We start from the raw sequence: 24030 nt of genomic DNA, 5'->3' as shown, positions 1-24030 counted from the left end.
TGCACAAAAGAAAAAAAAAGTGCCAATTGAGAAACAGATCCATATCCAGGTCCGATAGGCGCCAAGACGGGCTGCTGGTGAGTTCCGTCCTTTTGGACTGGCTCTAAGGGCGACACATTTGCTCCGACTGACACAAGGAGGGGCCAAAATGGCGGGGACCACCATTTCTATTTCGAGATGCACCGTAATAGGCAGAAACATTGAAATTCTTTTGAACATATGCCAGCAGCGTCGCCTTCCGCCGTCTTTTGTTCGCTGAACCAGTCTGTCAGTGGAGGGGGCAAAAAAAAAAAATCTTACGTCCACGAGTGCCAGATGAGGCGAGGGCATATTAACGAGGACAGGACAGTATAGCCATCGTAATAATATCAGCCAAGTGCTTTCCCTCCCTCTCAAGTTTGTTTGCTTTGTTGAGATGGACTTTTAATGAGTCCATTACACCAACTAGATGCTTAAATAAAAAGTCTCGCAGGGCCGCAGCCAAATGATGAAATGCTGCTGCGCTTACATCAATGCCAGGCAAAGCACTTGATTTATCATGGAGATGAGTTGCATGGAAAACATTTATAGCGCTGTCACAGTGGCGTCTTAAGATAATAACTTGTTCTGGGACCATGCTTGTGTCTCAAAATTTTCCCCATTGAAGCATGCCATTAAGTCAGTTCCAACATCCTTGAGGAAAAAAAAAATTTAAAAACTTTGATAATGACAAAAAAAGAAGTCGATAAAATTGTACGTACTTAAAAAAACAGTCCTGACTTAATTTAAAAGATTGGGAAAAAAAGTCAACATTTTTTGCTTTATCTGAATGGACATTGTCCCGCTCGTTCTGTGGTAAAGATCTTGGCCATCTGGGGGCAGTATAAAAAGGCATATGGCACGGATGTCAAAGTCAAGGCCCGGGGGCCAGATCTGGCCCGCTACATCATTTTATGTGGCCCGCAAAAGAAAATCATGCGTGTCCACTTGCATGATCCTTGCGAAAATCTGTACTGAAATGTGAAATTGTCATGTGTATTAAATGACGTTGAGATTTTGCAATAATTTCGTGACCCTCTTTACGACAAACGACAAACCAATAGCTGTTTTTAAGACACGTCACAAGGAAGCAGTGACAGCTCCGATGAAGGCTGAAGTGACAGCGGAAACTGTCAGCCAGGAAAGAGTTGAGGAGAAACTTCACCAAAAAAGACCATTGTCTGGAAAATAAATAAATAAAACTTTATAGCTAATTTAACAAACAAATAGTTGAGTTGAGTGATTTTAAAACTAGTCATCCATCAATTGATTGTGTACAAGCTATGCAAAGAGATGATTTATTCGGTGTCACTGTCGTAACGGCACGCCGAGGGAAAAACGTAACTCCAAAAATGAGTTTGACACCCCTGGCATATGGATATATGTACTGTACATGGAGATGGTCTTTGGATCCTTAGTAAACTACAGCTGTTCTTCACAAAGGATAAAGAATATATGCCTGTGAAAGTTGAATTATTTCCTGCTTGCAGTGTTGTGTTCAAATATCCGTTGCTTTTCTTATTAGTGTAAACTGTTACCGGACCACAAATTACAATCCCCAAAACACTTCAATATCATTTCAAATGGCTATTACCGCACGACTGTAGAACAAAGGGCTTAGCGAACATTTAATGAAGACAAAAATGCAACATGTGTACATACACATGCACTGAATCAAAAAGTGTCCTGAAGCTCGCTTTCAACCTTTTCTGTCCTACTTGCTGTCCTCTCATTGGTGGCTACTGCCGCTATTTTTCCCCCTTTGCACTAGCTTGTTGTCATCAACACTCAGTGGCATTTCTCCAACATTCGAATCTTTTTGGTCACTGCAGGCGCACCAACGTAACCTTGCAGTATGAGTCATCGTAAGTCAATTACAATGTCGCTTCCTGTTTCTTTTGCATTGCCGGCGCTGCTCTAACACACAATTAGCATTTAGCAGGAAACCGTTAAGAGGATTCTGTGGTCCTGTCAAGAAAACGCTATCAATTATAATCCACTCTAAGGCCGCGTTATGTTCCCTTCTGTGGAATAATCACTGGCCAGTAATGTTTTTCCTGATCCAATCAGCAGCAGTAGAAATACTTGCATAATGGATTTGATCTCCTCGGAGGAGATATCGGCTGCTCGGATGATCTTTCACAACACGAATCTAAATCGATGGCGAGCGACGCCCCGTGTGCATTGGGCTGCCACATCATCCAGGAGAAAACGACACCAAATGCGCCACGGGAATCAGCGCCGTGTGCAATTCTAGACAAACAATGAAAGATAAACCTTGCTATGTCTGTTTTTCCAATTCAAGGTCTCAGATGTGGTGAATGGAAGTGGAACTTTGGTGAGATTGAAGAAAGAAAAAAAAAAACATCCCCCCCCCCTCACATACACAATCCACATTCAAGCCAACACATGCATAAATGACACAGCTCACTGGAGTGGAACGTAACAGCGATGGTTATTTACCAAAGGTATTGAGCTCGTATGGTTGAAGAGGCCTGGATGTGAGCAAAGTACATATTTAAAAGGACGGGAAAAACAAGGCCAGGCTACTCAAGCGCAACGATGCACTCTTTTGTTTTGGAATGAAGTCGGGAGGCTGTATTGACGTCGCTCTAAATACACACGGTACGTATCACAAAGGGCGGGAGGGGGTCCAAGCCGACAAAACAATTTTCGGTCTGAAACTATTCCAAATGAACGTTGAAAAAGAACGCTACGGTATAAAATGACATGCAAAGTTGAATACCGAAATTGTCACCGTGGGACTATTACTGCTGTTGACGAAGCTGTTGTTGTGCCCATTGTTGTCTTGCTGTCTTTGCTGCTAAATCGTTATTCTTTTTTGGTTTCATAATCGGAACGGCCCTCAAAAGGAAACAGTAACTACAATGTGGCCCGTGACAAAAATGAGTTTGACACCGCTGGTTTAGCGCGCCCACCTCACAGTGCAAATTTTAAATTAACATTTTTAAATTTTACCTTGCAACGCAAACAAATGTTTTGGACGGATTTAACTGGATTCGATTTCAAAGTGGGCCTGGTCAAACGGTGATCATGCGTCACAGTCATGCTGAACCACGTAACCGCATCAATCTCTCTTATCTAGGGGGCCTTCACTCTTTATTTTGCGGTCCAGACCAGACGGGAGCGTCGGTGAGTCAGCGTAATTGAAAGATGACAAGAGCTTAATAACACCACGTGAAATAGGTGGGCGCTAAGCACCACTTAGCTCATAATCAAACAAAAATACGGAAAGATCTCAAACGTATTAAGCCTGATCAGTTTGCATTTTTACACTGAGTGCCAAAGCGACTTGTTACCAAAGGTAGAGAATGCAGGAGTAAAGTGAAATCCTTATTAATTGCTGCTTCTTCACCCACACATTGATGCTGATGGATGCATACATTTCCACTGGTGCGTTCTACCTCTCCCACACATGTGCTCTTCTCACGGCTCATGTTGTTTCATGCGCTTGCTGTTTTTACTTCACGTATGCTCCTACATCATATGTGCCAAAAACATACATGTTGCAAATAGCTACACATGGACGCCTAAAGGTTTATCCATTTTAAATGGCCCAAAAACAAAATTGCGCTTATGTGAATTATTCATTTTTATCTGGTAAATTCATTTTACAATTCCATAGGCACTGTCTCGTTTCTATAATACACTACTGTATGCAGATGTAATCTGCCCCTGATCCAAAATATTAGCTTTGCTTTATCTTAACCGTCAAGATTTCACTTTCACAAGCCAAGATGACCGATTTGCTTTTTTTGACAAAATTGAACCAGTGGCAATTCTAAGAGGACTTAGCACAGAATCCTGCGGAACTCCAGAAGTGTTCATGACTCACGTCCAAGAGATATTCTAACAATGCCTTCGTCACAAAGTCTGCCCTGTATGTAATTTTGTGACATGTCAATAAATTACAGTGCCGTGAAAAAGTATTTGCCCCCTTCCTGATTTCTGTGTTCTTTGCAAATTTATCGCATACAAAAGGTTTCAGTTCATCAGTTCATATAATATTAAAATCGGTTTGATGAACTGAAACCTGTGTATGTGATAAATATGCACAGAAGAAAGGAGGCAAACAGTATTTCACAGCGCTGTAGAGTATGGAAAAAAAAAGTCAGTTTGTATTATGTTTTTAATGAGGGAAATCACAGTCTATTAATGTAATATACAAAAACAAATCATGATAATTAAATCGAACGGAAAGAATTAAACAGTTTGCACCATGAATAATACAGTGCAGCTCCGACTGGTGTGTGCAATATAATAGAAATGCAGACAAACAACGAAGAGTTTCGCAACTGTAAGCTACTCAGTAAACTCAGTACTGGGCGTATGCACCACTTGTGTTCAAATAGCCGTTGCTTAAAGCTTTGCAACCTTGCCACTGAAAATATTCATGAGCCTGTCAATGGCGTTTTGCATTGTTTGTCAGCATTAAGATATGCAGACTTTCCTAAGACCAAGATATGTTGTTTTTAAATCCACAATTCTCTTTGCTTTATGTTACGTGTGACACTAAACTTCAATTGGGAATGGCACGAAACGGCTTGATGCCACCATACGACACTCGTGGATAAATAAATAAATCAGATAAATCAGATGGCCTACGGCTCATATCTTTGGATGCCACTGCATTTAAGCCATTTATGAAACTAGTCCGTAGTACAAAGTTGAACAAATGAAACAAAATCAGAGCGGAAAAAAAAACAACAACAATCTTATTCATCACTGCTCGCATTTTTATCTCATTAATCTTACATTATGCTGCATACGTTGTTTTATCGACACACTCAGCAAATATTATTGAATCTTACTCACTGGGAGCCATGGACTCCTGGTGTGCTGAGATATAAATACAGTATGTCACTGTGGAGTACGGGAGGGGGGGGTTCAGATTGTGTAGTCTGTAGCGATTAGCGTGATATTTTCCCCACTGGTGTGCTAATTTGTCAAGCAATTGCTCACAATTGTAAAGCCTTGAATAAATGTGCCGTAGTGTCATTAGCTCACGGACACTTTTGCACTACCTTGGATTTAATTGCTTTACTTGTACAACATTTAACTTTTAAATGCAAGTGACTCTAATCGAATGACTGCCAGAGGCCAAATTGCATTGACACCTCAGAGTGAGAAGGTCAGAGGTGTGTGGGGGAGGGGGGGGGGGGCCTGAAGGCAACAATTTCCTGGAAATAGAAGAGAAACAAAACAAGGTAAATGTGCTTGTTTGTTTCAGTAAAAGATTGACGCTGCCAAGTGAGACCTTTAGTCGTGCAGAACAATCTTTACTAATTTGACTACGAGGATTGTCTGTCAAGTGCATGTTTGTGTTGTGTCTCGTCCACATGCGGACGAGACAATAAATGAATAAATACAAATTGCTTTTACGGTATTTTGTCAAGTGAACATGTTTTGCTAATTCTAGTTATTTTGTTAGTTGTCATTAACTATAATAATCTTGCAAAGCAGCATAAAAAAATAGAAATGAATTTGCACACAAACATACCTTCCTGGCTGACCAGATCCTTCTTCACTGGAGAATCACAGCGATTAATTTTTAACCAAACAGGCTAACGACCTTATGTGTATCAAACATTAAAAAAAAATAAATAAATAAAATCCAGACTTTCAATCTTGAGGTGACATGATGAGCATGGAGAGTGAGGGGCAAGAGGCACCAAGACAACATTGAGACTCACCAACAGTATCAATGCAAAAAATGTAAACATGACCATATTTGGATATTAAAGGTTTCCACCTCAGAGGGACAAAATATGGAAATGATCTTGTCTCAATTTATAAATGAAATGAGATTGTAAAATCTGGGCAAACGTATTACACGTGCTGAAACTGAAAATACGGGGAGAAGCTCTGAGTCGTCACTTGCTGTTTTTTTTTTTTTTAATCCATTTGAAAAAGCGTTCCCTAATCAAAGTCAACGCAATAAAAAATGTTTTTGGAATATTCCACTTTGGCCTCTTAAACATTGTTTACAACAACACGCAGCAGCAGCTGCCACGTTATTCGAGGGACAAACGCCAACACAGCGTGAGCACAGAACGTCGGATTTCATTAGCATGGCTGTGCTAATAACGGCAGACGACATTTAACAGCCCGACGCGCAATAAAGTCCATCTGTCAGTCCTGCGTGACGTACAGTATGTTAATTTGTAAAACTGTCCGAAGGAGAGTACAGTTGACGCCAAGCAGCAGATGTCCTCGAACGCAACCTGTTTTCAGTCCCAACAACAAATGATGCATTTGGACGAACACTCACCGAAGTGTACAGGTAGCCCTCACTGTTCATAGCCAGGTAGAGTTTGGTCTGCACCCCCTGGATGGCCACCACTCGCAGGCCGACAGGGATAAGGTTGAACATCGCTGGAGAGATACACACAAGAAAAGCAAATAGAGCACATGTGATGGACTTCGATTGAAGTTTCCAGTTCAGGTTGTATTCATCCTTTAAAAACCAATGCAAAAAAAAAAAGCATTTTATATATTCTTCAGACCCCCACCACCCCCCCAAAAAATATCAAGTCATCCTACTTTTTAAAATACAGTGGTACCTCTACTTTCGAAATTAATTGGTTCTGGAAGAAATTTGTTAACCAGAGATTTTTGTAAGTAGAGACGCGTTTTCCATGTAAATGCCCTAATCCGTTCCAAGCTCCCCCAAAATTCAGACATAAATGTTTTCTAAAGCATAAAAATGCATCAAAATATGCAACCAACACGTTACAAATTAGATTATTGCACAATAAATGAGAGTTGTGCATAATGTAAAAAACAAAGAATAAAAATGATGGTCGTTTAACTTTTAACTGCATCCTCATTGTTTTTTTACCCTCTTTAGTTCATGTTCTCTCTCAGAAGTGATTTTTGCCTGGCGTTTTGTCCCGAACTGATCCAAGGAAGTTTGCTTTTGTCGGCTCTTAACAATCCTTGCATAAAGGCAAAAACGGGAAGGAAAAAAAATCCTTTCATGGCCAGCAAGTAAACAGAGCATGTCTTCACCCATAAAAAAATAACCTTCTTTCATAGTTTAGTAGCAAGCGAGTATCAAACTAATTTCAACATGCAATCACTGTAGTCAATCTGGATTTACAATAGCAGTATAAAATCAAATTACACTTCACAGCCCCGAGGCCAACGCAAATACAACTACTGCTTACTCGTGCTTTAAAAGGCATCATTAAAGACTTTATTGCATGTCGCTGGTTTATGACCCTGAATGCAAAAGGTGCTGCTGAAGCTTCAAAAAGTGTCATGAACACGTTACTATTGACGCATGTTCACAAAATGACGATCAACCTAGTTCAAAACGAACACAATAAAGAGACAGCAAATCCTCCTTTTGCATTTTAGACGCTGACCCGCGCACACATTCGTGTGCAAGGTTTGTGTCACGTAGTGTGAAGCGTGCAAGCTGAGACAGCCGACGGCAGCAGCAGCCTCGCTGGTCAATGAGGTACATCTAATTAATATCAGCCTTGTATTGTATCAGAGCGTCTGTGTTCCATAAAATGCTGGCAGGGAACCCGCAAGCTGGGTAGAAGGAAACAAAACGCCACCAATAGTCTTTGCTAATGCAGACAACAAACAGTGAAACTTCGCTGCTGTGGGTTCTTTTCTGGAAACGCTCCCAAAACAGTGCTGCTCTCAGCAATGATATAACAGTCGCACCATGAGTTTTGTTTTTCTAAAACAAAACAAAACAAAAAAACAGTACAATACCTCTGAACACACACACAAAAAATGTTAATTTGCGACACGTTCTTCCTCAAAATACCGAAAAAAAATATGTACATCTGCTATACATGGTTAAAATGTGATTACAGGTATCACAGTTAAGTAGAAATATGTACAAAAGTGTAGCCACGTTATTAAAACCGCATCATTTTCCTCAAACTCTCACCTGGAATGGGGATATTCACCACAAAGATAATTTCAAATCCATTCCAAGTTATGCTATGAGCTATGAAATAATGCATTCATCAAATTTACAGAGATTTGGTTTTTTTTAAAATATTTATCATCTTTTAACTTCTATGTTAAAAAAAAAAAAGAAAAAAAAAAGAATGTGATATGTCTTAGGACAGAACCTTGTGGAACACCATCTCATATTTTCATGATTCCCAATGTGACTTACATTGTCAAATCCATTCTCAGCAATGGGCAATTTGGGATCATAAAGAATAGTGGAACTGTTTTGAAGGAAAAAAAAAAACGAACAAATAAACAATGAAACAGTTCTCCATGTTTAAAAAGGAAGAGTGAAAAATGTAATCCATGTAGCAGGAGTTGAAATCAGAAGTGCATGTTCAATTGTGGTTTTAGCTAAATGTTTTCTGCTGCAGTAGTTTCTCAATTTTGCAGTATGTTGGATAGCTACAACTCAGACCAGTGGAAAATGCGTAGCATGAGGTTCCCAACTCATTTGCTAAAAGAAAGTCTTTGTTTACTCATTTTTAATCATGAAATATGTTATTGCCTAATTGATGGGTTTTAGTTGCTATTAAATTGATTGTTTTTAACTCAAGGCTATGTGTTCCACTGTCCATTCCCACGTCTCATATCAGTTGCGCTGTAGGTCACAGCATGTCCTGAGAATGGTCTCTGTCTTTAGACGCCTCTGAGTAAAGTGCACCGCAGCAGCTTTTTAGATGGGCCATTACATTCATCCTTATCACCTAAACGGCGCAGGACACCACCAAGCCGCATTGGCTTGTCAACTGTCAAGTCTTGGCGAGCCGAGGGGTTCGATACCCGTCTCTTGGCCTGTCTGCACATCCAACTGGACTCGAGCAAGATACGAAGACCCGATTGCTCCTGAGGGGCAGCACTGCGACGGTCACGACACAGCACGATTGCACAATTGTGAGGTAAATGGAATTGAGGGCAGACCGGAAAAATACACGAGTCAGGCAAAAGGTATTGGGGCACACTTTTTCCAAACAGGAAATGAATGATTTATAATTAATTAGGGGTTGGCTTTGACTCTTTAAGCAGCCCCCTCCCCACCCCCACCCCACTGTTATTTTACAGAGAGTGAGCCTTGAAATGTGACAAATTGTACTGTACCAATGTTGGCGTGTAAGAAATCGACCTTCCCTTAATAGCGGAAGCATGTTTTCTTCCCGTTTTCTCTTCTGTCATACGCGTAACATGTCAACATCTCTCAACGAGGAGTCTTTTTATAAATGCCCTCCTCCTCACCGAGGTTACGCCGCTCATGTTGCAACACACGCACGCACACAATCAGTCCTCTTCAGTTCACATGGATTACCAGCCGCTCAATCTCAAGACGGGGGAGCCCAATTATTTCCTGGCTCCTGGAAAACACCTAAGAACCCTGAAGGAGGGGAGCCGGTGCGGGACTCTTAACTATACGCTGACCTTTGCCAGTGAAGAGATTGCTAAGGGGGGGACTGAAGGACACATGGTTGGGTTGATTGCCCGAGTCTGTCTTCAAGTTTCATACTTCAGCAATTTCCATCCTACGGTGCCACAAACTCACGAAGTGCATGCATATGTATTTCAACCAATCATCCTCTACCAATAAGTTGTAGGACCCAGAGTGCTGAAGATCCCTGACTGCCCAGACGTCCACCATGGCACCCCTACGGCCTTTTAGGCCATGGGATGAGTGAGTGAGTGAGAGTGAGACATTTGGTTAAAGCACGTGCAATCGACAACTTGCTTCTCTTCTCGCCCTGGCTTGCATCTGGATTTTTGGCATTTAACTGCCACTTTCCCAGATGCCTACCACTCTACACAAAATACTTTTTGTTTTAAACTAAATTGATGGGCTATATTGGGATATAATTTGCACTTCCTGACTTTGTTCTAGCTAAGTCAAGGGAGTCATGATAACAAGGATCAAGCCCTTCTTCTTGCTTGTACGTGCGTGTGCGTTTGAGTAGGTCCTCTCCCACCATCACAAGACACCAATAGCTCCAAGAGGACTGCACTCCCCGTCACCATGGAGACAAGCGCACCCAGCACCTAACAACGCTATTTTTGGAGTCCCGCAAAGAGAGTCACTCTCTCTTTTTTCCAATTCAAGCAACACTCTTTAATTTGCTCCTGACAACTTTTGCGGGGGCCAGTTTTTTTTTTTTTTTTTTCAAATGCAGGTGTGGACGGGCATAACCGGATGGCTTTCTTTTCTTTTGGAGATTGGGGACTCCTGCTGCTCGCTGCATCGTAAAAGTTGCTGCTATTTCATTTGGGCAGAAGATTGGACGAGGTGTTATTTCAGTGCAGATTGCAAATCCTTTTCCTCAGCAATATCGCACGGCGGCAAAGTGGATGTTTCAGACAGGTTCATTAAACAGTGCACTGATATAAAAGCACAGCTAATTATAAGCGGCCCATTGCTGCTGCATTATCGCCGCAGCAGACAAGTGGCTGCGCTGTTGCTTTACCATTGATATGCTCTTTAATCTGTCTTGGAAAACAACGAGCAGGTGGGTGGAGAGGCAGCGATTGGGATGTATCGGTTTACACAACTGCGAGCCGCACACAAAGACTTTCCCACGTGACTCCATAACAAAAACGAAAAAGAAAAAAAAATCACTAAAAATAAATACGTTCAAACATACATCAATTTGTCAATTTGACCCAGTTTGGGTTACATCGTACAAAACAACATAGAGAGATGGGCCAAATTGACCCAAGTAATGGATCAGTCCCTGTTTTTTACCAAATTGGGTTATTTTGGACCCAACTGTTTTGACAGTGATCGAGTGAGCCCATTCCGCGGGACCGCAATGACGGGCGACCGATCTGCTTATCCAGGTACGAACAAACCTCATGCGAAAAAAAACTGCACTGGGGCGCCATCTGGAAATTTCAGGACTCTAAAAACAGTTGGGTCAAAAAATAACCCAAAGGGGCTCAAAAAGGGGCCGACCTAACGTTTTGGGTAAAGTATTTAATGCAAAAGGCTGGGTCAAAAGAATATCCCACAAAACAAAAAAGTTGGGTTCCAACTCGAACTGAACGATGAATTGCATTTTCTAAATAATTGCGATTTGACAAAGTGATTTTGTTATCGCAAAGGCTCCGGTTTAAATAGTCATTACTTTATTAGCGGAGGGGAAGAGGGGGCTTCACACAACGCTAAACTAACGCCGCCATGCTAGCTTTCAACTTTCTAACCTACTTGACCGTTTTCACCTCGCATGGTTAGCAAAACTTTGCGTGTGTAGGGATTAAAAAATATAGATACTGTATATAAAAAACCTCACCATCTCCGTATGATGTGTATTTTGTGATGTTTAGCTACCGTCGTATGTCAGAGATCACGTATGCGGAAGCGTCTCTCTGAGGCTGCCGGATGTCTAACGCCGTTCTAAGGGCTAACGGCGATTTCCGTTTCTCCAAAGTTTTAGCACACACGCGAAGACGATAGTGTACGGCTACGTGAGCCATGACAAATAAAAACACATCCGTGCAAAGTTATCAAGTGGTCATATGTTAAGAGGCTGATTTCAGCCCTATAGTTTGAACCAAAAGACAGTCGAAAATATGTTGTTTGATGAGACGCCACTGCCGCTCATTCGTGACTGAAATAGAAAGATTTTTACATCATAAGTAGGTTTTATCTTACTTTTCCTACCGGTTGACATGTCTGATGTTACTAACTGGAGATCGGGTCAACTTTCATTTTATCCATGTATGTTGTCCATGTTTGCACACTGTATCAGGTTTCATGAAACAAAGTGATATTTAGGTACTTTGTATTTTCTCTAAAACAACGAAAAGCAAGCAAAGGCTATTGAGCGATTTGAGTGTGAGTTGCACCGTCGGCATGTTGCCATCGTGTTCCTCTGCGACTTACTGTAGCCGTTGTCCTCCTCCTTGGTTCCATCAATGGTTCCGTCTGCCTGCAGCTGCAGGTGGAAACCCTGTCGACTGTACAGCTTGGTCACGATCCCCTTCAGCTGGGGCTCTGCGGAAAACAGAAGAAGGGGGTCGGGTTTTGGACACGAGCAGGGGATATGTGAGAACGCTCTTGTGTATATGTTGTGATGACTCTTCATTTTCACCTTCGTAGTCACCAAAGCAACATTTCATTTGCGAGGGCATCGGCGCAAGAGACAAGAAGCCGCCTGGTGCTGTTAAGCAGCCCTTTCATCTCACTGATACTCCCATCTGACCTTCCCCAAAAGCTTTCTTGCGATCCTATCCCGGTCACGGATAGATACGGATTGATTCTATGAGATGCGATTGAAAGAAGTACTCGAGTTGGAAGGTGTTCTCACGCTCTGGGTAAACAAACTTGGGGTGATGAGTCAGCAATTTTCAGTCAGATATGAATACAAACAACATGTAAGGCTTGAAGTGAATGGAGCGGTTCACTTGCGAACATGAGCAAAGTGAACGGAAATGGGTTCCAGTTCAGGTCTCATTGTGTTGCATTTCCATCTCGAAGTGGTTTCACCTGTGAAGTGGACTAGAAATGGAACTGGATTCACTTTCTAATGCAATGTCAATGTAAATCGGCATATTTCTTCAGCCTCTCTTTTTGAGTTCCATGGGATCAGTGTTTAAAAACACAGTGAATGGAGCGCATCGAAAAAGTTTACACACAACCCTGTTCAAACGCCGGGTTTTTGTGACATCCAAACTAAGACCAAGATAAACAATTTAAAAACTTTTTCCACCATTAATGTTACTTACAACCTGTATGACCTTCTGAAAAAGTGTGAGAGGAAGATTGAATAAACTCAAATGAATGTGGTTGCACAAGTATGCACACCCTCTTATAATTGTGATGTAGCTGAGTTCAGAATGAACATGTCACATTCAAAGCTCATGTTAAATGGGATGTAGCACACACCTACCACCATTTACCTCTGATTGAACCCAAATATAATACCGGTACTGGCCTTTCCTGATATTTTTTTTTCTTTTCTTTTGGAACTGTGCCCCCAAGTCCAACCTAGTTTTCATTGGCCCATGGCACATTTTCCCCATTAAAATATGTTTATTATCCTGGGATATAATATAACTAATATTGAAAATCATGAAATATAATCGAGTCCGACATTAAGCGTTTTTTTTTTTTTCAGTGGTGGACACCGTGCCTCAAGTTGTGGTGGCCAGCATCAGTAAACTTCAGGTGGCCCGATACAGTCACATGTTGGCCCCCGGGCCAGCAGGTCACTGTTGATGTCGGACCTTAATGTCTCTGCAAAGGCATGTTTGTAGATACGACTTTTGTCTTGTTTTTCTTTAAATTCTGCAGGAATGTCTGAAGGCCGTGATCCCCAGCAAATTGTCCAAAGTAATATTTGTTTACCACGTAACTATTTCTAGTTAGATATGAGTTCTATTGTCCGCTTTTTGTTCAACCAAAGCTTTCATACTGAGTTAGTAAATTTGTCAGTAAATTGAAACCAGTTTATGAGGATTTTGGTACATATTCTTTAATTGGATGACGAGATTTTTTTTTGGAATGTTAAGTTTACTTTATAGATTGGCCCAATAAAAGTTGTGAAAGCTACTGCTATGTCTAAAATAATAATCTTGTTTCTTTCTTAAATCATCCAAAATAAAGAATGAAATATTTTCAAAATTACGACAACACATTCGGCCTATGAAGTACTTAAACATGTTGGATACAGTGTGATTTTTTTTTTCTCAATATGTAGACAAAATGTGACAAACGAGGCATCACTTGAAAGTGTCCCTCTGCTGAGGCAAGGAAGCAAAGTAGACACTTAACACCAGATGGGATTCCCCTTATTTTGCTCCCAACTTTGTCAGGGTGATTCATCGCGCATATCAATGAATCCTATTTCACGTTTGCCCCGCTAGCTGAGGAAAATGTTACGCAACAGACCTGGCCGTCTCCTGCGTCTCTTCTTGGATCCGAAGAGTTTGACCCGCGAGAACACGTTGAGTCGGCTGGGCTTGTCGCCGCTTCCTTTGCTCTTATTGGGGCTGCTGACACAGCGGCAGGCGTTAGACTTTTCCCGCTCCCTCGCCTGCCTTTTCTGCCTAATGAGGGAGCTGGCGATGGCTGCGGCCATTGCCACTTTGGCAGCCGGATGATAACACACACCAGCTCTTGTCTTGAGTCCAAGTCACAAGCGGGGATGGTGGTCCCACTGCTTGCTTAATAAATATCAGTGAAGCAGCTTCAGACAGTCAAATGAGATCCGGATCAAAACGGAAAATATACAAGTCAGGAATTGACTTCTCCTAGAAAGCGTTCCATAGTAGATCCTGACAAAGACTTTCTCCCTCCAGCCACATCATTTTCTCCGCAAATGTTCTCTGAAGCTCCTTCGCATCATCCTGCAGCTGCACGCGCTCTCCTGCCCAGCGAGGCTCCAACGTGCAGCCGCACCGGCGAACACCTGTTTGCAGCACGCCTGGCTTCAGCAGTTGACCGCGATGACGATCCAAGTAGGAGGGGAGGGGCGGCTGGGATGGATGTCAACCTATCGGTGACGTGGCTTTTTCTTTGCTCTCTTGAAGGGGGGTGAGGCCAAGTAGCAGCAGTGCGTGCCTCATGTTGGAGGCGAGGCGCAGACTGCCGAGAGCTGCCTGAGAGCATCCCACCTCCAACTCGCAGGATGAGCAGCAAGGGGGTGGGAGTTGGAGTTGGGGGGGGGGGGCGCAGCAAGTGCACAGACGCAGCCAGCACGTGTGCGAGTGATTGTCATTATCAGCTAATAAGGCATATTTGATTTGATCCTTTGGGAAATATTCTGAAAGGTGGGAAGGTAGATGATGCACGTTCATCAGAAATGTTGAATTATGTAGACTGTACTTCTGTTTATCTGTTCTTGCACTTTTTAGGTTAACCCTAACATACTGTTCGGGTTAAACTGGAGCAGTTTTGATGTTTGAGAGCAATATACAGCTGACTGTAAATGTTATTCTGTTACCCTAGAGTTTGATGATTCTTCCTAAAGTGATCCAAAATGAAGAAAAATTGCCAATATTCTTTTTGTACAGGTGCTATAGAGTTTGTGTAAACTGACTGTTTTCTAAAATTGATTTTAGATTGACTAGTGTGTGTAAAAATGAAGGGAAATTTGGGAGGCGGGGGTAGGAGGGTAATCTCGAAGCTGCAAAAACTGTACATGCCATAAATATATATTTTTTTTTTCTGGGAGAGCGGTTACAGTGTTCAAGAGGGAAGTTGAAACACTTTTTGCACAGCTTCCCGCAGAAACATGCACCCATAGGTCTTTGAAGAGTCCTGGGTGAATCTCAAAACGATGGAAGAGGAAGCAAGAAGGAACATACATACATAATGCATTTTGAAAAAATCCATAGTTCATTTTTCTAATGTCGACTATCGGTATGGGAAATGAACAGTAGGTAAGGGTCAAGCAAATGATGATTAAACATAATTGGTTTTGTGATTTTTATTTTCTTGTTCTTCTGAAATATGAAGCAATTACTAAAAAAAGGATTACTTCGTTCTTCGTTTATGTATTCATTTCCAATCCATCCATCCACATCTGAAAAACTTTTGCTCATTTGCATCTCGGATGAACATGAGCCTGTTCCTGCTGACTTTGGGTGAAAGGCGTGGCACAACCTGGAATGGTCGTTGGCCAATCTCAAGCATGTTCAAATTTTACATTCAATGTGATAGTCCCCCTAAAAAAGAAAAGTCATTATGCTTCTCCATTTATTTTTTTATGTCATTTCAGGTTGTGCTTTGTGAATAAGAAATACGTTCAATGGCCTCGAAACTTTGAGAGACTCTTGAAAATTAATCAAAATATGAATCCTATTTTGTACGACTTTTATGACTTTTTCTTTCTTTCGTCATCATGACAATTATACATGTGAGATCTCTAGCCAAAAAAAAAAGGTTTCTTCAGTGACTGGCTAACAGGAGAAATGGCTCTGCACATCCACTGATTCATAGTGAGGCATTCGGGCATCCATAATGTATATATATTATAATCAATAATCAATTCTATTTCAGACTAGCCCTCCATCGATTGACAGGCAGGCCTCTCACATACGACGTGGAGAAGAATCTCCACAAGCAAGTCAAGACTGACAGCCCAAACTTGACTAACTGACCGATGACTCCCTCTGGCGTCTCTTTGAAAAACTGCAATCATTGTCACTCCCTCCACCCCTCTCCCAACATTTCTGTTTTGAAGTCGGCCTCGTCTTCATGTGTTAAAATGGACTCAAATGTAACATAGAGTTCACTAGTTGTCACATGTTGGTTGGTTTTTATTTTTATTGTGCTGGAAAAAAAAACATCATCCAAAACCTCCTGTAAGGTCCATTCCTCTCCCAGGAATAAATTATGGAGTCCATTCATTTTTTTGTGAGCTGGAGCCTGTCCCAGTTCAGTCTGGAGATGGGGTAACCCTGGACTGGTCTCAAGCAAATCAAATACACTCTTAAAACTAGAGAGTCAAAACAAAAGTAACTCAAATTGGGTGAAATTGCTAACCCAGTGCTGGGCGTCAAAATGACCAAACCAATGCATTGCTATTTGATACGTAGCACATTTTGGTTGAGGATTTGGGTCAAGATTCTGATCCAGCAAGCAGTAAAAACTGCCCCTGCCCCCCCCCCCACACACACACACACAGGTAAATGAAGACCACAAAGAAATGGGTTGCTACGCTATCAGCATAGCTGTGGTTGAACATAATGCATGTTTTATAAATTAATTTTACATTACTACCTATTTTCCAGGAGTGGATCATGCAACCTGAGCAGGACTGTTGGATGGATTTCTCAGTGGTTGGGCTCGTCCAACACTAAATCCATTCAACACTCCACAAAGAGTTGGGTCAAAAATAACCCAATGTGGGTCAAAAAGGAACCAACTCACTGCGTGGGTCAAATTGGGTTGTTTTGTACAATTTCTGAGGATTTCTTTCTACAAAACGACATGCAAAAGAACCCAGAGAGTTGGGTCAAATTGACCCTAGTTGGTTGATTGTTCCTTTTTTTTACCCAAATTGGGTAATTTTTGCCCCATCTATTTTGAGAGTGACATGTTCTAAGAATGACTTCACTTCAGTACACAACAAAACTGTCAAACGCTGAGCAGATTCAGCTGTTCAGCCCACCCAAATCCAAACTTCGACCCAATTTGCGCGGTCAAAATTGACTCATTCAGCTCAAAATCCATAACAACCCAGCGAGTGGGTTAGAAAAATACCCCTGGAATATTTTGTGTTTCAGGAATTAACACTCCTATTTACAGTTAAAGACAATTTTGAGTCTTGAAAGAACCTAACAGGCAAGTCCGGAGTATCCGGAGAAAATGCCTGCAAGCACAGGGACTCGCGTGAAGACACAAACTCCACACAGGAAGGCCAGAGTCCAGACTCGAACCCCGAACTGAATTACTTTGTGTCTCATAAAACAAAAAGTATTACTTCATTCTTTTTACAGCGACCAATTTATGCTCTTTAGCCGTAAAAATGAAATGCCAAATGTAGAAAAGCAGGCCCTTCAAAGCTGAGTTTACCCTAAATGCTACAAAAACACATTTTGGATGTGTATCATATGAAGAAAACATAATACAATGTAATCAGAAAGCTCTAAACAGCCACGATGAGCCACATCTGCACATTTCAGGACCAAGGACAGTTCCGACACATTTCAAAAGACACTCCTGAAATGCAGCTTTAAAAATAAAACCCTAAAAACACAATCAAGGGTGCTAAAAATACACCCGGCTGCCTACCTGAGACTGTTTTTCTTAAAGGAAAGCTCATGGTTCGAGCGGACATGTAGAGAGTTGCGGGCGGCGTCGGGAGGAGCAGAACAGCCTCCGGCACACATTCAGCAAAGTTGGAGCGCGCAGCCGACAACAACTGTCAGAAGATGCGCGTGAGACGAGCGCGAGCGTCGGGGCGTGGCCACCAGCGGGGAAGATCATTACAGGACATTAGGCGACATTAGGACTTCAAGGCTCATTAAACATTCATTTGGAGGGCTGATGCTCCATGCGTGCGCGGGGGGGGGGGGGTGGTGGGGGGGTCAGGTTGAGGGTAAAAGTGGTAAAAAAAAAAAATGGACCCTTCTTGTCATGTGGGGGAGCAGACAAGACTTTGCTCTCATGTTACACAGACGCTGTAAAGTGATCCGATAATGCGCCGACTAAACCGGTTATTGTGGGCCTTTCCACTCTGAAGCGAACAAATATCGATAGCCAATCGAGTGAGACAATAAAAGGGCGGCGTGTGCCGATGACAGAGAGTGTTTACAAGGACGTTTGTCTCCTCTGTCAAAGCGGGCACGAGGACCCAACAAAAAGCAGCCTGCCTCTGCAAACTTTGACAGGACATGCAACATTACAGCCGTCACAATCCATCATGTGTCGTGGCTTTGTTGCATCCTATAAAAGTAATTGCTATTTATAACATCCACTTTGATGCTTTCTATTTATAGATTTGTAAATGGAACATTTTTTTTTCTTTCATAGGACTTTTTAAGATACTTGCAGCCTTAAAACTGCCGGGTCAAAAGTAACGCAAATTTGGTGAAATAGCTAACCCAGTGTTGGGTCCAAAAGTGACCCAGCCGATGCTGGGTTATTTATGCCCAACGCATTGGGTTGAGAATTTGACCCCGGCATGTTGGGTCAAGATTTTGATCCAACAAGGGATTAAAAACCACACATAGTGATTGATGAGTTACAGCTGCCAAGAATTGGGTCATCTGGTCAAGGTCAAGGTCATGAGAATCAACAAAAATTAACTGAACAACTACAATGGCATTTAAAAAGACAGTTTTGTCAATGAAATAAAATAAAAACAATAATGCTTAAAAACACACACACACATTTATGTAACTCATTCAAATCTAACTACAGCAAACACGTCCATTTCTCTATCAAGTAAATTCATACGTGAGCTATCGAGACTTATTTTTAATGCATTTATTTCTGTATTATTTTTTTGGCCATACAGAAAAGGGAAGGTCATTTGGGGATTGTACCTGGCTTTGTTTGTTTGTTTTTAACTACCGGTAATGAAAACTCAACTAAAATGAAGCATTTTTGACACGCCTTCTTAAATTTTGGAGGGAGAATTCCATGACACCATTGTGCAAGCAGGTGGCGCAAAAGCGCGTCTTTATGCCCATTTGGAAACTTTACTAAAAGTCACGCCCGCGACCCTTGTGATTATAAGTGGATCGGATAATGGATGAATTATTATTTTCATTTTTATGAGCCATCCACCACCCCGAGGACAAGCACGATAGAAAACGAATGGATGGAAGCACGTTAGTTTCGCTTCACCATTGTGACCACTAGGTGGCAGAAGATCACACGATCAAGAGTCCATCTTACTGTGAGCACACTGGCCACTTCATTTTTTTTTTTTTTTTTTTTTTAACAGAACTTGTCCTCATTAGGGTGGCGGATGAGCTGCAACCTATCCCAGATTTAAGGAAGAGAGCAGCGTACACCCTTGACAGGTCGCCCACTCAAGACACACTCATGATAGACAATTTAGAACCTTGAATGAAGCTGACAAGCTTGATCCAGGCAGTGCAGTGAATTTGAGTGACCAGCGTTCGAAGGAATAAGTGCGAATGAGGACACTGTACTGCCAAAGAAAGTAAAGCATTTCTGCTCTGACTTGGTCTACGGGCATTTCAACACCTCACAAGACTAAAAGACTCGTCCTTACAGCAAGCTCTGTTCGGCAAAAATATATCAAGCTATAATTTGTCTTATTTGAATTCTGCTTACAGACAGATAGTACAGACACGTCCTCATATGCATCTTGTCTGCCATAAAATAAAGAAATAACATGGGACTCGGCTGTCGCATCAAATTTAACAATCACATCGGCGTCAAACCTGAAAAGCAGTCATTTAAACGCAAATAACATTCAAACGGACAGTCAGGGAGGAGTAATGCCCTCTCATGGTGACACGTCAGAAAGACTTCAAGTCATCATTTGGCACACACAAAGGAAAGATCACAAACCTGCTTTGGCGTGCCTATGCGTGCATTTGCGTGCCAGCGCTTGCTTGTTTGTGCGGCCGCAAATTGTTTGATTAGTTCGCACAGTCATTCGGCTGTGGGATTCTGAGCTTAACTTGATTTACAATGTTGCCCCCAGCCCACTCCACAGTGTGCAACCCATCTGGATGGACAAATTATTGTACAAAGTAAACTTACTGTACTTGTACAAATAATCATGGTCATGACGCTGACCTTAGTGCCATTAAATTAAATAGTGCAATGCAAATTTCTCCTTAGTGGGTGCGTCGTTAAAGTGTCAAGAAAGAAAGAAAGAAAATGGGATGAAAAAAAATGAATTGGTTGAACATTCTTTTGATGATTTTACAAAGGTAGTAGACGGGAAACTACTTTTGTCTAAATCTCAATGCACTTGAAGAAAGATCCATGGGATATAGCTACCACAATTTGGTGGCAAAGCACTGCTTTTAGCTGAATGACGTTTCTCAACTCACTTCAGCATATGTTCATTGGCACCAAGATGCCACAAATTAGTAGCAAAACACAAAATGAAGCTTCGAAACTGACTTCAACATAGTTCCTCGGGACCAAGGCCTCACAAGATCTTGGCAAAACGCTCTTTTTGTTGAAAGGAAGCGCCTCAGCTCAGTGCTAAGATGGGAGTAAAGCACTACTTTTGTCTAGATGAAGCTCTTAAATTCACTTCAACATAGTCCCTAGCACTTTTTGAGTATGTCCAGAAACAGACCCAAGCAACGTGCAGCAAATTGTTGGTACATTTAAATTTGACCTGAAAACGTTATTGTTCGCTGCTGCTTTCTCATGAATCAAAAACTTTGTTTTCACCGTTTTGCTTTTCTTATGTGAATTAAACTTTACAATATGTGTTTTGTCAATTTATATGCTGTGTTTTCTCATTTCATTTATCTGGATTTTAGACTGGGATTTATCTTGATTTGCGGGGTGTGTGAGATATAGAGGCGGAGAGGGAAGGAAACAATGTGCTGGACAGATGGAGGAGGGCGGGAGGGGTGGGGGCATTACCATGGAAAGCATCAGTCTCTTTAGGTTCCAGTAGAGGAGACGGGTGGAGGCTCTGGGACACAATCAAGCTTGACTGAGTGGCGCCTGGCAACCACGTAAACGCACAACCGGATAACACTCGTGAGCAACAAGGTTACATGCTACATACTATCAGGTAATTGCATTTTGTAAGTCAAACACATGAGAAAAAAATCAGTTATACATATTTAGATTTTGTTAGCACCCCCCCCCCCAAAAAAAAGGTTAAACCAAAATTAACTTAAAGTGTTTCAAAATATATCTGGCGAAAATATTTAAGTATACATAGTGAGTTTGTTTGGAATAATTTTTGGGGACGATATCTTCATCATGGGCGGCCCGGTGGTCCAGTGGTTAGCGCGTTGACCCCACAATGCAGAGGTAGGTTCGATTCCAGCTCCGGCCTCCCTGTGTGGAGTTTGCATGTTCTCCCCGGGCCTGCGTGGGTTTTTTCCGGGTACTACGGTTTCCTCCCACATTTCAAAAACATGCGCGGCAGGCTGATTAAACACTCTAAAACCGGTTCAGTGTGCCCCCCGCCTACTGCCCAAAGATGGCTGGGATAGGCTCCAGCACCTGCCCAAGACCCTTGTGAGGATAAGCAAATTGGAAAATGGATGGATGGATATGTCTTCATCATTATTTAATATTGTGAGCTGATCATTTTAATCAGATGTGTTAGAGTAGAGAGGCTTCTAAAACAGGCAGGTTATGACTCTCGAGGAACCGGAGTTCCCTACCCCTGACCTAAACTGACAAGAATTGTAAGGCTCCATTCTTAAAATTTACATCATCAAACGTCTGAATTTTATAATTCATTAAGTAAATGACAATATCAAACAAAAACGAGACCTGAGAAATCTAGTTGTAAAATCTGTTGTGAACCAAACTGTGCATTCGTTACAGTAAGACAGACAGACAGACAGATATAGATAGATACATAGATATCAATTTAATACCATCACCAGTTCCATCTTGACGTCACCGGACGAAAAAAAAAAAAAAGCAATACGGCTAATTAGGCACCGACAGAATTCTTGGCATCTGTCACGTATCCTCTAAACTTTTGTTCAGTCGCTGGCTTCAAAGTGCTCGTGATCATCACTGCCACAATTTCTCTCTCCACCACAAAAACAACCAAACTATTTTTCACAGATCATCAATGGAGGCTAAATATGGCAACGAAACAAAGCGCTGGCTGGAACAGTTTCAGGATGCATGGAAGCTGCCAGATATTTGTTGTCAGTGAGTGTGCCTCCTAATCGTACAAATTGTGAAATAGCAGTCTGGACCGTAAAAAACTCACCACAAGCATCGCATACAATTTGAACAAATGCGTCTGTTGAGCACTGCTATGTTTCTTGCACTTGTTTTCGTATTGAGAGAGGCACAATCTCGTTTTCCAACATCATCCACGTGAGGATGACGAGTGAGCTGAAGCTAGTGAACTGAAACCAACAAGTGCGGATCAGTAGAGGGTTTTATATGTATGGAATAGCGCACTACTCAGTTTTTCATCTGTAGCAGGGGCTGTCAAACTTCCCATCCTGCAGGATTTTTTTTCCTCAAGAACCCCCCCCCCCCCGCCCTTACCAAACAAATATAAAACATAACTAACATGCGAAGCCCTAAATGCCAAAGCAAGACAAAATTGGCTACTTTTCCGATGAATCAATGGCTGGGATAAATTCTACCCCTTTATTCAATCACAGCAAAGTAGTTTTAACCAACTGCGGCCCGTGTTCAAATTTCAACCAGCCCAAAGCCTCGGGCATAAAATTTATAACTTGTGGCCCGTCAGGACTTGATGACGCGTGAAAATACACACGTACCAAAAAAATGCTGTTTTATATCTAACCAGAAGATGGCAGCAAACACATGGCCACACTCTGCTGCGTTTGGAAATACAGTATTGTGCTCTCAAAGTGTGCTCCTTCTCTCCAAACCCACCACTCTCACAGTCATGGAAGGCGTCAGAGTGAATATCTGAGCGCACCCCCTCGCTGCATGACCCTTGTGTGACCCTTTTTTTAAAAAATGGAGACCGTCGCGAAGAAAAGGAAAGTTGAAAGAAAGCGAGGTCGCGTCCACAAAAATGGAATTTGGCGCATGCTTTCACTGACTACGACAAGGTGACTGGGAACGAACAACGTGAAAAATGAAAAGCAACTGTAAGCTGAATAGTTGCCCCCCCGCCCGCATATTTTCACGAAATACATTTATAGCTCTCAGTTTCAAAAAAGGTTGGTGACCTTGCTGTCCAGTGTTTTCCTGCACAAGACACTCCACTGTGAGAGCCTTCGTTAAGATGTTTGCACACATGCAGACAATTGGACAACAACCACAATCGGCGCACACACACACACACACGCACACACACACGCACACACACACGCGCGCACAGAGCGACCGCAGTCAACCTGCCAAAAGGAACACACGCCTCTAAACAAGTGTTGTCAGAACCACATCCAGTCTCGCTCCTGCCAGCAGCACAATAGGAGATAGCTGGAGGAGGGCATCAAGAGCAGGAGATGGTCACTTGCCAAAAAGTGAGCAATCAAAAGTGTGAATTATAGAGAGTAAGTCAATAGAGGCCCTTTGGCAAAGTCAGACAGCGTTTTAAGAGCTGACAAGAAATAGCCCAATCACTTTTATCCCCTCTTTCTCCTTCCGTTAACGGCTAAGAAACGGGCTCTCGGCACACTGAACGGAATGTAAAAATAAAATAAAGGAACGTGAGGCGGCTGTTGTCAAAGAGGCTGTCCGTATGTTTGTGCTAATAAAACCGTGCTAATTTTACCTCAGTCACAGTCCAGAAATACAGCGATTGAGGTGATGCTGACCTATATTCGCTTCACTATTTTGACACATTACAGACGTCATCTGAAACCCAAACCTGGAGTAAATGTTCTACTTACTGCTCGATACACCAAGGGACACACTTTTTATATTCTACCATAATTTCAGTGTTTATACTC

General features: G+C 42.0%; 1 protein-coding gene across 5 annotated transcripts in view; it reads right to left on the bottom strand.

Annotated features, from left to right (window-relative positions):
* fgf13a (fibroblast growth factor 13a) overlaps positions 1-24030 on the bottom strand; it is an 89651-nt gene that overhangs the window by 8124 nt on the left and 57497 nt on the right. For 3 of the 5 annotated variants that reach the window (XM_019863329.1, XM_019863331.1, XM_019863333.1), the window contains 2 exons: positions 11882-11992; positions 6311-6414 (listed from right to left, as the gene is read on the bottom strand). In XM_019863329.1, coding sequence (XP_019718888.1) covers positions 6311-6414; positions 11882-11992 — 215 coding nt within the window. Of the gene's footprint in view, positions 1-6310; positions 6415-11881; positions 11993-13888; positions 15134-17737; positions 17938-24030 lie in introns of those variants that run through there. The other 2 variants (XM_019863332.1, XM_019863330.1) reach the window with 2 other exon arrangements.

Source organism: Hippocampus comes, unplaced genomic scaffold (genome assembly GCF_001891065.2).
Source record: "Hippocampus comes isolate QL1 unplaced genomic scaffold, H_comes_QL1_v1.1 scaffold381, whole genome shotgun sequence".
Classification (NCBI taxonomy): Eukaryota; Metazoa; Chordata; class Actinopteri; order Syngnathiformes; family Syngnathidae; genus Hippocampus; species Hippocampus comes.
This window is presented reverse-complemented; position numbering and strand designations above follow the sequence as displayed.